This window comes from Condylostylus longicornis, unplaced genomic scaffold (assembly GCF_029603195.1).
Source record: "Condylostylus longicornis isolate FDR11 unplaced genomic scaffold, ASM2960319v2 ptg000015l, whole genome shotgun sequence".
NCBI lineage: Eukaryota > Metazoa > Arthropoda > Insecta > Diptera > Dolichopodidae > Condylostylus > Condylostylus longicornis.
The window spans coordinates 2,389,371-2,402,447 of NW_026577984.1; the positions used below are offsets into that span (position 1 = coordinate 2,389,371).

At 26.3% G+C, this 13,077-nt stretch overlaps 1 protein-coding gene across 1 annotated transcript in view; it reads left to right on the top strand.

Annotated features, from left to right (window-relative positions):
* LOC129605817 (myb-like protein AA) overlaps positions 1-1,751 on the top strand; it is a 58,095-nt gene extending 56,344 nt beyond the window's left edge. Inside the window, exon 3 of the mRNA XM_055515781.1 lies at positions 408-1,751. Within this exon, the coding sequence (XP_055371756.1) occupies positions 408-454 (47 nt within the window). The 3' untranslated portion in view covers positions 455-1,751. The remainder of the gene's footprint in view (positions 1-407) is intronic.
* The last annotated feature ends 11,326 nt before the right edge of the window (positions 1,752-13,077 follow it).

Sequence of the window (13,077 nt, forward strand, 5' to 3'; positions counted from 1 at the left end):
CAATTACTTTACCATAATTTTACAAAATTGTAAAAGGATGAAAAATTTATCGGGTTGCATGTTAGAAGCTCTAATATTTTACAAATTATTCGCTTTCATAGCGTAGGAACTGTACAAAATTAGAAATATTTTTAAGATTTTAAATCAATTATTCCTAAATAATTTAAGGGTATAAAAAATCTTGAAAAGTTGAGATTTTGTTTCAAAATGTGAGCAGCTTTTGTTACCAGTCTTTGTATTTGGTACTGGCAATAGAGCCACATTTTGATCGTAATTTTATATAATTATACTTTCGATAAAGTGAAACTGCCTCCGTACTTTCCTAATGATGTTCAGTTTATAATAATAATTTTTTTAATAAATTACGAAAAAAACCAGTTATTTAATGCGTTTTTTATATTTTGCAGGTAAGGATTCAATTTTAAATTTTGAACTCTATGCTGGTAAGCTTTAAAATATATTAATTTATATAACACAGTTGATTAAACAATAAATAACTTTTTATATAATAAGCGCTCTTATTCCAACATTGGATAATTTGAGGTTGTTTCGCTTATTCAACTGGCCAGGCTCATTAATAGATTGAGCAGATGAATACAACTTCTTAACAACTTGACAAAATTTACCAATATCGAATACATATTTTATCGTTATAAACCTTTTGAACGACATAAAAGCAAAATGAAAATCAACTCAATTTTAAAATCATTCGAAAATCAAATTTTAAAACAAATAATAAATTATAATTCAAAATTAAAATATGCTGAAACTACTACGTTAATACTCCCGTATTACTTAAGAATATTGAATTTATTAGTCTTAAACAGAATCGAGCAGGGAGTTTGTAAATAACTTTTACACGTACCATAAAATTTCTAATTATACGTTAAAATACTTGAGTTTGTTGACATAACAAAGTCTGAAAGAGCTCATAATTAAATCATGTTTAGTAACTCTTCCACTTGGTGGTAACTCTTGCTTTTGTGTAGGTTTTTTGAAAATTAACGAGATTTTTTTATGTACCACGTAATATCAAATAACATAGATTTGTGTGAAATTTATTGTCTTATTAACTACAGTATCATTTAAATTTATGTCATATATATTTTCTCTCTATAGTAAGGAAGTTGAGGTCAAACTGACAACAATTATGTTAATTAATAGCTTTGTAGGATTTAATTAAAAGATAATAATTTCGTAATTGCTTTCCTCTTTTTTTTTTCTTTCTAATTTCTATCAAAATTTTTTTTTCCTTAACAATTTTTTGTTTTTTTTTTTACATCTTTATCGTAATCGTGGCCATATCTTAATCATTTTGTGTAATGTATTTGACATTGACATTCTTTGTATTTTCTCCTCTTTATTAAAATGTCATATTCAAAAATAAGTAATAGAAGAGAAGCAATAATAGAATATAATAGGAGAGAGAGAAAAAAAATTAAAGATATGAGATAACTTAACTGTTATTAAATAAAAACAACAGATGGCGTTCATAGGTGAATTACGTTAAAATTAAAATAAAATGGTGAATATTTGTGTACACTGTTGTTTTTCTTGAAATAAAAGAAAAAACAAACATAAATAATAGATGAAAAATTTAGACAGGATGAAGGAAAACTCAAATTTAGTAATGTTATATAACATAAACGTAAAATGTCATAAATTATATTTATACCTAAATCGTTTTTAGAATTTTTTGCATAAACATTATGTACTTAAATTTTATAATAGGCAGATTGGTTTTAGTTAGATGTTAATCAATAATGTACGATTTAAATTCACAAAAAAATTTTGATTAGTAATAAGAATCCAAGTTAAAAAATTCAATCTATTCCATTGAATTGTTTTGAAAATTGTGTACTTATTATTTTAGGAATGAAACTTTAATTATTATTTTATGTTAAAAAAAAGTCAGAAATAAATCTTTAAGGGCAGTCTGCATTAGTCTTCAAATAAAATATCTTTGTAGTACTTAAATCACAACAACAATGAAATTTATATTTTGTTTAAATAGAAAATGGTGAATTTCGGATGAAAATCCTTAAAATTGGTTTGACTAATTAACAATTTTCTCAATTTACTTTTTCATTTTATTGCTCCTTTGTTTTATAGCTCTTTTAACCGTATTTACTTTTTAACTTACTTTTTCTAAATAAACAAAGAAAAAATTTTAATATGAGTTTGAATTTAATGTTCCCGTTTTTTTTTGAAGTACAAAAAAGTATATGAGAAAACAATATAAAACAGAAGAAAGAAGTTAATAAAAATAAAATATGCGAAAAGTAATGACAAATATCCTTTATATGCATATCGTAGCCATATTGTATAATTTATATATATGTTTGTAACATACTATGGAATATTAAAGACTAGAGCGTGAACACATTGTATGTTCATATAAGAAGTAAAAAACAAAAAAAAATGAGAAAATTGAAATTGTTCAGCCTTTGTCAGCATAATACGTAAAAGGTTATTATATTAGATATTTGCTTTGTGCGTATATGCACATTAAAAAATTAAAAAAAATATAAAACAATTTTTTTTTACTGTTGAAACAGAGATTGTTTTCAAAGATTTAGAAGTTGAGTTTTAATAAAATGTTTTTTGTAATATTCATGTAGGTGTTAAGTTTATTTTTTATATTTTTCTTTTATTTAAAAAATATAAAACAGCTATTTAAAGAAAATTTAAGAATTAAATTAACTTTTTCTATTTAAAATTTTTATAATTTAAGTAATTTCTGTTTTAAATTAAATTAACTTGTATGTTAACCGTTTTTTATAAGTCTCCATTCTGTATTTAATTCTTTTATTCATCTGGTGAGAATAAAGTGAGTGCAATGCAATTTTCATATAGAAGAAGAATTTTATAACGATGCCTTTTCAAAGGCTTTTGTTAATTGTTTTGAAATATTTATACATATACGTTCACGATGTATATTGAATAATGCAATGGAAGTAGGTAATGTAATTTCCCTGAACAAGGGAAAATATTTTTTTTTAATTAAGTTGGAAGCTTTGTAAAACATCACTTCTCCCTTGAACAAGTGAACACATCTCTATTTCCTTAAAACAAGAACCGTCTATTTAAATTATTTCATTAATAACTCTACCAAAATATGATTATAAAAATTGCATACTTTACGGGGAGTCAGAAAAAATCAGGAAAAAATGTTAACGCAATGATCCAGCAGAATGCGTAATTGCTTGAATTAAGTCAAAAAATATTTTTAAGGGTTATAACTTCTAAATAGGGCGGTAAAAATTTTCTTTTAAGAAAGTAAGTTTTTAGTAAAAATCTATTTGTACAGAAAATTTCAGCTTTATATTTTAAAGGGCGTAGAAGATATATTATAGTAAGACATACGGACAGAGTGAAACTTATAAGTAATTTTTTGCAATATTTTGGAAAAGTGGTAAAAAACAATCATTGTTGTTAAAGTTTATAAGCTATAAAAACTTCCATTTCTGCAGCTTACACGTTTAACAAAAGATTAATGTTTTCATGTTATAAAATTTGTAATATTAGTGCAAGAATTTCTTTAATTCAATAGGATTTAAAATTCACGTATCTGAATGGATTTTAATCTTCGTAATCTGAAGGGATCTGAAATGGATTTTAAGGAAAAATGAAAATCATTTATCTGAAAGTTTAGAATTATTTTTTCAAATTTCGTTACATAATATGTTTTAATAATTACCTCTTCCAATACAGAAGGCGATAAATTTTTAATATGTTCATAAGTACATACATATATAATTATTATGTACAACATATGTGCTGATCTATCCTATGTACATAAACATGATTAATAAATTTTCAGATATTAAAAAAACTCTCGTACTTATTTAAAAATTCATTAAAACATATTAATTAATTTATTTAAATTAGTTTAAATAAGTAGTGTATTAAATCTAAATGAATGTTATCGCAGTATTAGTTGTTGTAAAAATTGTTCATTATGATAATGTGACATACATTAGTTAATAATATAGCTAAAAGCTAAAAGGTTAGATAGATAAGCATTTTTAATATCTTTCGAGAATAAATAAAATTCACTGAAATAATTTACTGGAACAAAATTTTTATGGTAATGAATTTTTGTTATGCACATATTACAGAGTAAATTTCAAATTATTTGGAATAAAAGCTTGTATTAAAAACATGAACAAAAAAATTTTTCAATTGAAATGCATTCATAAAATAAAAAAATCTGATGTGGTCAGCACATAACCGACCGCATTGTGCATTGTCTAGCTAAGTGAAAGTGTTACAGAATATTATAAAAATGCCCGTTAATTACATCTTTCCAATTTTTAGGACATTAGTAAGCTTATAGTTAACATATCTAGAAAAATAATTTGGCTCTTAATAGAGTTTCACTTTGTGCCACCCGAATTCCCTGAAATGCTCGTCAGTTAGTTTGGGTAACAACCAGAACTCAAATATCAAATTTTAAGAAATTCTATCAATTAGTTCCGTTGATATGGTGAAAAATGTAAAATCGGCCCGCAGATCAATTTTCGAGCCCTGATCTTTCCAAAAAATTTATATGTTCATTGTTTTAATACGAGGAATTCATATATTAAATTCCAATGACATCGGTTGATTATTTCTCTTTATATACGCAACAATGTATATTTGGCCCGTAGTAAACGTCTAGTTGCTGACGCCTGATTTCTTCCAAAAGTTAGGAAGTTTTGGGGCCGGTCGAGCGAACCTTATATATGAAATTTCAAGCAAATCGGTTGAATATTTTCTTCAAAATGGTGAAAAATGTAAAATCGGCCCGCAAATCAGTTTTCGAGCCCTGATATTTCCAAAAAATTAATATGTTCATTGTTTTAATACGAGGAATTCATATATTAAATTTCAATGAAATCGGTTGAATAGTTTCTTCAAAATGTTCAAAAATGTAAAACAGGCCCGCTAAAAAGTGCAGTTCCCGAGGCCTGATATATCCCAAAAGTTGATCAATCCGTGCCATGGTGGAAATAAACTTACATATAAAATTTCATAAAAATCGGTTCAGCCGAACCTCAGATACACGCGTGCACACACAGACCGACAGACCGACAGACGGACAGACCGACAGACCGACAGGTTGCTAAAAATAGTTTATTTACACTTCCCTACTATGGAGAAGTACGTTCCCACGGAAAACTCGATATGCAAAATTTGTTGCCATCACATAACCTACCTATTGTATACACAATACGGTCGGTAAAAAAATTTAAAGTGTAAATAATGTGCATAAGGAAAATATTATTTTTTTTTCTAAATACTCGTAAATATGAGATAATTTTCATATCGTGTAATTTGTTCTAAAAAAATAAAATAAAATGATGTCGAATCCCAAGCGTATTTTTTACATAACTAGAGCATGTTATGTTTTTAATTTTTTATTTATAAACATAAAATTGCTTTATAATTTTATAGGTTACTTTCATAATAACAATATAAATATTATTTTATATGTGTATGTAATATAATAATATGTTTTTACTTTCCCTTGTTTATACGGAGTTCTCTATACACATATTCTATTCTATTTTGAGGTAAAATTATGTTTGAAATATCAAAATTTTCTGTAATGAAAATAGAAGAATGTGAATACTTTTTTTAAAATATAAATTTTATTTCACAAGTGTAGATGGAGGCCGATTTTGAATAGTTATTCGAACAATATATACTATAAACTACAGTTACTTTCCTTAGTGTTTTCCCCTATAAAATTGGGTTCTTAAAAAAAGCAGCAAATAATTTGTATAAATTAAGTGAATATTATAAGCTTTCAAATAATTCGTATAAAACTCATTTCACTTAAATTAAATTCTAGAAGAAAAGATAGTGAAAAAAATTTGATTAAAACACAAGTTGAACAATTTTACCTCAGATATACTGCATTGCTGTTCAATCGCAATTTCTTGGAACTAAAAATATACAACAAATAATACAAAATTCAGAAACAGTAAAAAACGAGAAAAAAAGTAGAGTTGACCTTGTCAACTCTGTGATACCCGTACGAATTTGTTATTCTATGTGCGAATAACTAATGTGCCATAACTAACTATGGGGCAGACTATGACTTTAAGTTTCCGTATTACCATATAAATTTATGCAAAATTTCAATACTATGTTTTTTTCAAAATACTGGCTGTGCCAAACTACTATTGAAGTTGTATGGCAGCTACCAGAAAGAGCCAAGAAATTTTAGCGAATTTTATCAAGCACGTTGGCCCTACTAATATTATATCCACTTGTGTGAAATCTCAATATCACAGCTTTTATAGTTTCTGAGATATAGCCAAATAAGTTTTGAAGTTGTGTGGCAGGTACCAGAAGGAGCCAAGTAATTTCAACGACTTTTATGAGACACATTGGCCCTATTAATATATTCGTTTGTGTGAAATTTCAATACCATAACTTTTATAGTTTCTGAGATATAGCCAAATAACTTTTGAAGTTGTATGGCAGGTACCAGAAGGAGCCAAGTAATTTCAACGACTTTTATGAGACATATTGGCCCTATTAATATATTCGTTTGTGTGAAATTTCAATACCACAACTTTTATAGTTTCTGAAATATAGTCAAATAACTTTTGAAGTTGTATGGCAGGTACCAGAAGGAGCCAAGTCATTTCAACGACTTTTATGAGACACATTGGCCCTATTAACATATTCGTTTGTGTGAAATTTCAATATCACAACTTTTATAGTTTCTGAGATATAGCCAAATAAATTTTGAAGTTGTATGGCAGCTACCCGAAGCGGTACCCCGATCACGTCCAATTTAAATAGGGTTCTGGCACTTACTACAATAAATCATTTGTGAAAATTTGGTGAACTTAGCTCAATTAGTTTTTGAGTTATCGTTCGGACGGACGGACGGACGGACAGACAAAGCTAAATCAACTCAGAATTTGACGCTGATCAAAAACATACACTTGGGTCTATATCTAACACCGTTATTTCTTAGAGTTACAAACGGTAAGGCAAATTTAGTATACCCTTCGAACATACGTTCGTACGGGTATAAAAATCTGATGTGGTCAGCACATAACCGACCGCATTGTGTTTTGTCTAGTTAAATGAAAGTGTTACAGAATATTATAAAAATGTCTGTTAAATACTTCTTTCCAATTTTTAGGACATTAGTAAGCTTATAGTTAACATACCCAGAAAAATGTAAATTTAACTCTTAGTAGAGTTTCGCTTTGTGCTACCCGAATTCCCTGAAATGCTCGCCAGTTAGTTTCGGTAACAACCAGAACTCAAATATCAAATTTCAAGAAATTCCATCAATTTGTTCTGTGGATATGGTGAAAAATGTAAAATCGGCCCGCAAATCAGTTCTCGAGCCCTGATCTTTCCAAAAAAGTTATATGTTCATTGCTTTAATATGAGGAATTCATATATTAAATTTCAATGAAATCGGTTGATTATTTCTCTTTATATACACAAAAATGTATATTTGGCCCGTAGTAAACGTCTAGTTGCCGATGCCTGATTTCTTCCAAAACATACGAATTTTTGCGGACGGTCGAGCTGAGCTTACATATAAAATTTCAAGTAAATCGGTTGAATATTTTCTTCAAAATGTTCAAAAATGTAAAACAGGCCCGCTAAAAAGTGCAGTTCCCGAGGCCTGATATATACCAAAAGTTGATCGATCCGTGCCATGGTGGAAACAAACTTACATATAAAATTTCATCAAAATCGGTTCAGCCGAACTTGAGATACACGCGTGCACACACAGACCGACAGACGGACAGACCGACAGACCGACAGACCGACAGACCGACAGGTTGCTAAAAATAGTTTATTTACACTTCCCTACTATGGAGAAGTAAGTTCCCACCGAAAACTCGATATGCAAAATTTGTTGCCATCACATAACCTACTTATTGTTTACACAATACGGTCGGTAAATATATCTTGCCTGTAAATTGGTACTAACATGAAATCATATCTATGCAATGCCATAGTTCTGCAACCCCACTTCCCATTGATTGTGTTAGGTTATAATAATACACAATTATTGTTTTATTTCAATTAAGCTGTAATAAAAAATTGATTTCAATTGATCATAGACATCCTTACATAGATAATGCTCACTCTTACTACCATGTTTGTCAAAAAGGCCTGATACACAACCGTCAACAATGGCCAGAAAGAAAATTATTAAAATAGTTCCCGGTTCCACGCCCGTTAAAAAATTTTTAAGTACCATATTAACAAGTATCTAAAAATTAGAAAAATCCCATTCCAGCGTCCCAATTTTTCTTGGTTTATCTATTGGCTTTTTTGAGTTACAAAATCCTATTCTAAAAAGACTTAAAAATGTCGTGGTAGTGAGAATGTTTTTGCTTTGTATAACTATAAGCCGTGGTTAAATTTAGCATTAATTTACAGAACATAGGTTTCCAATAATTAATTTTATAGGTATATGATAACTGTACGTACTAATATAATACGTTGTTAAGTTTACAATTCTATTTTGATTGAATGTTAAAATCAAGTACCCGCCCGAATTAAAGATATTCAAAAAATCTTTTTTATTTTAACTATTATTTTATAACATTGGAAAATATTTTCACTTTAAGTTCCTTAAATTTGTTATATTGTCGAAAATGAAATTAGCAATAAATATTATTTCTGTTGAAAATTATATATGTACATTTGTAAATTATATAATTTGTAGAAATATTTTTCAAATGAGCAATACTCGTATATAGATACTATTGGGCTTTTCCAATTTATTTTTCGAATATTTATTGGCAAAATACAAAATAATTAACATAAAAATCTAAAATGCATAATATTCAAAAACTAATCTCTTATTATTATTATGGCATGGATAATTGAATTTGTTATTAAAAATAATTATAAATGATTTACCATTTTTGAAGTAGTAAAATATTGTATTTGTTTTTGTTGGATTTTATGAAATTTTGTATATAAATTTTATCAAATTATTTTAAATTAAAATCGTGCATTTTATTTGAATTTATATATTATTATATGATGCCAATATCTTAACCTACATCTGCATAAATAACTTTTATATAACAATGTATAAGAGTGCATTTTATTAACCGCATATGTAATTTATTCGCGTATTATTGTTCATTGTATTTATCGATTCCATTTTAAATGCAGCCAACATTATATAATTATTAATATAATTATTATATATAATATAAATATTAATGTATGTGTGTTTATTTTATAAGTACAGCTAATTTCTCTCTATAGGTATGTTTATCGTATACACGATATGATATAAATGAAAGGGTTTAAAAATAATTTTGAAAATTAAAATTAATTGTTAACATTTATTTGTAATGTGATTTAATATCGAATATATGTATTTAAACATTTTATATTTTACATATTCACAATATTGTATTATACGCGTGTACAATTTGTAATAATTATAACAATATAATTTAAAAAAGAAATTTTGTAGTTGCAATTGTGTTCATTTGAAATTTAATATTCTTGTGATAAGGATATACATATATGTATGTATGTAGATTGTGATTAGGGTTCTTACATTTATGTACTTTCATGGTGGTTGCTTTCATATTTTAAATTTTAATAGAAATATATTTAGATTTTAAATTATAAAATTTTAGTGCAATACTACTTTCAGGTTTCAAAATCGAGCCCATGTTTATTTCATCGAGTTCATAACTTGAAGATTTGATCGTAAAAATCTGAAATCACATAGCCTAACTAGAATTAATGGTATGGGATATGGAATCACTCTTAATTAAAAATTGATATTAGTAAAATGAGACGGCTTCATTCTGTATAAGCGATTTCTGTAAAAACGAGGTCAAATCATATTTGTACATACGGAACTGCACGATTGGATAATGTAATAATATTGAATTCACTTGTTGTAGATTTTTAGTTTAGAACTAGTTTTGTTAACAAAGCTTTTCTATCCATCAAAATGGAAAAATACCAGGGGTAAAAGATATTACGAATAAGTCAGTTGGTAACAATCTTTTAAACTAGAAATTTAGTATTGTTAATTTTTAAAAATTTAGTTTTCACTGGGAAACTATTTCGTAATTTGCATAATTTATCGATAGCATATTTGGAACTTTTTTCAAGTACGCTTGTTTTAGGTAGTTTAAAGATTTCCTAGATAAAACTTCCACATTTTAATTTAAAACATTTTTACAGGAATGGAAATTCTTATAGACTAAAATTTCTTGGAAACACTTATTGTGTAGGAGTTTATACATTTTTATCGCAACGCGGTAACATCCTTGATTAAACAATGGAAAACTAATTGAAATAAATAAGGATAAATAAGTGAACTCCCCTTTTTTTAAAATAATAAAAAAAGAAAAATAAAAAGAGTAAACGATTGTTCAAAGAGTAAAAGATAAAATTAATTTTTATTTTAAAATGCTGGAAAATTTTCAATTAAACGGAAAGAGAGGTAAAACGCATTTTATTACAAGAAATTTCTCAATTATTTATGTATGATACAAATGTTCATTATAAATGTATAAGATACATAATTATTGTAAAATATTAATTTTGTGGAATTTCACAACTGTTATAAAGGTACTCTAATAGCGATTTCTTGTTAAAGAATTAATTTGCGTCTATTAAAGAATATTGCTCTTATTCTGCAATCACGTTGTATAACAGTCTATTAAAATTATATTTTCTTAAATTATATTTTCTACTTTTATTTAGGTATACGGTGCATATAATGTGCCTGTGTATGATATTCGTTTATGTTTACGCTTATTTAATTTATTTATGTTCAATATAAAAAGAAAATTATATATTTGTAATGAAATGTAATTAATGTAAATTATTTTTTCGAATCGAAACGTACTTGGTGCATAGAAAAAACATAAATTGTTTGAGAACGTTGTTTTTCTTTAATAATAAATTACACATGAGAATTATTTAACAATAACGAAAATTAAAATCTTTTCAGTTTTGAAAATTTCTTAGGCATATTTAGAAATAAATTTTAATTTTGTAAAAAAATTTTGTTTAATTGTTTAAAGTTTTTGGTATTTTATTGAAAATTTTAAACTGAACCCTGATTGTCATTGAATTCATGTAGCGCTATGATGATTTTACAACTTTACTTTCTTCACATATTTCTGGAAGCATGTGTTTTTTTCTTTAATTCGAGCCTCTAATATAAATTATATATTTTTTTAAAATTATCTGCACAAAATTTTATAAGATAAACATAAATCAGCCAAAAAAAAACCACATTGCTTCAAATTTATAGCCAATGTAGGATGTTTTTTCAATTGAAAAGTTTCTACCAGAAATAAGGAAGCTATACCGAACTTGTATTATTCAGATATAATAAATTTGTATTATTGAACAAGTTTGTTGATTAAACGAATGCTGTTTCCATGTAACTTTATGTGACTTATGGTTTCCAATGTTAAAACCTGTGATGCTACAGGATAATGTGAGCTATAAAAGAGTTGAAAAGAAAAAAAATCTTCTCAAAACAGTACATTTTGTTAAAGAAACCGTCTTTCTCAATCTGTCATAGAGCATTTATATTAAGTCTCTTCTGCTAAATTCGTGGGAGTTCAGAGCTTTATTGAAGAAAGTTCAACTAATCGAAGTTAACCTCTTTATACATGTATAGAATATTTATGTACTAATGATGTAAATTTTTACAGCTCTGATTGTAAACGCATTCATACTATGCTCATATCAAAGAAAAAATAAATTTAATTTGTTGCATAAAATTATTAAAAATTTGTTGTGCTTATATTAACAGGATTATTTCTTTGCTCATTCCATGTCACGTCCTTCAAATAAATGATGCTTGTGACACAATATTTATGCATATATCACTAAACTAATTTATGTATGTATATGTAAGTAATTCAAATTCTTTTAGTGACGGGTTCATTAATCAAATAGCATTTATTGTGTATACTTATTAATATTTATATTTTTTACACATAACAGTAGCAAATTGTGTATATACATTTCCCAATTTCATATAATAAACTAGTTACATGTACTTACAGGCACAGAAAAATTAACTGCAGAGTAATTTATTATGACAATTTGAAGTGGCTTTGACTGATGATGAAAGATGCATTTCTATATACATATAGCAATACATGAATAATGTAATGTAATTTTTATTCACATTTATTCTGTTTTAAATGCAAAGGTCCGCAGTATGAATTAGGAAAAAATTGTTTACATTTTATGTATTAAGTTATTTTTCTACTCTTTTCTCGTATAAAACATAATATGTATATATTTATATAAATAAAAAGCAGATCATTTCTTTAACGAAATTATAACAGATTTGAAATTTCATTACTAATTAGTTCGTTTCATATTCATTTTATATATATATGAATTAAAATGACAACAAAGTATGTATGACTGCATATGTTTAATTAGCGGATTAAATTATATTGAGGGTGCTCTATAGTAATTTTTCGAAGTTAGTTATTACTTATTTTTAGTGTTGATTTAGCTGTTGAGATAAATGAATTTATTATATTATATTTGGTATATCCATATCAGGTTACACACTTATTCAGTATATTAGGTTATTGTAGACTTTCCAAATGTTGCTCATGATAACGAAAAATTCAAGTGCAGTAAAATTTCAATATGATTTTGTGTATTTTAATTTATTTCTCGAAATTTCAATAATATTGTACAATTGTATGTTAATTTTTCATTTGTTATATGCTTTGACCTTAAGATTTAGTTTAAATTTTTAACCAATTATAATATTAAATTAAAAAATAACATTCAGAAATAAATTCAAATCTACAAAATTCTTACCAAAGTATCCTTTTAGAATTACTTATGCTATTTAATTTAAATAAATCGTAAATTTACATATAGTACAAACTACAATTAAATTAAAATAGAACAATAATTAAGCTTTTCTATTAAAAAAAATCCTTATTGTAGATCTCCCACATAACATCGTTAATTTCTGTGAGAACCGAAATATAAATCGTATATATAGTTAAGCATTAAAATATTGGTGTAATTATAATATTGTTATTTATTAATTGAGAATATAAG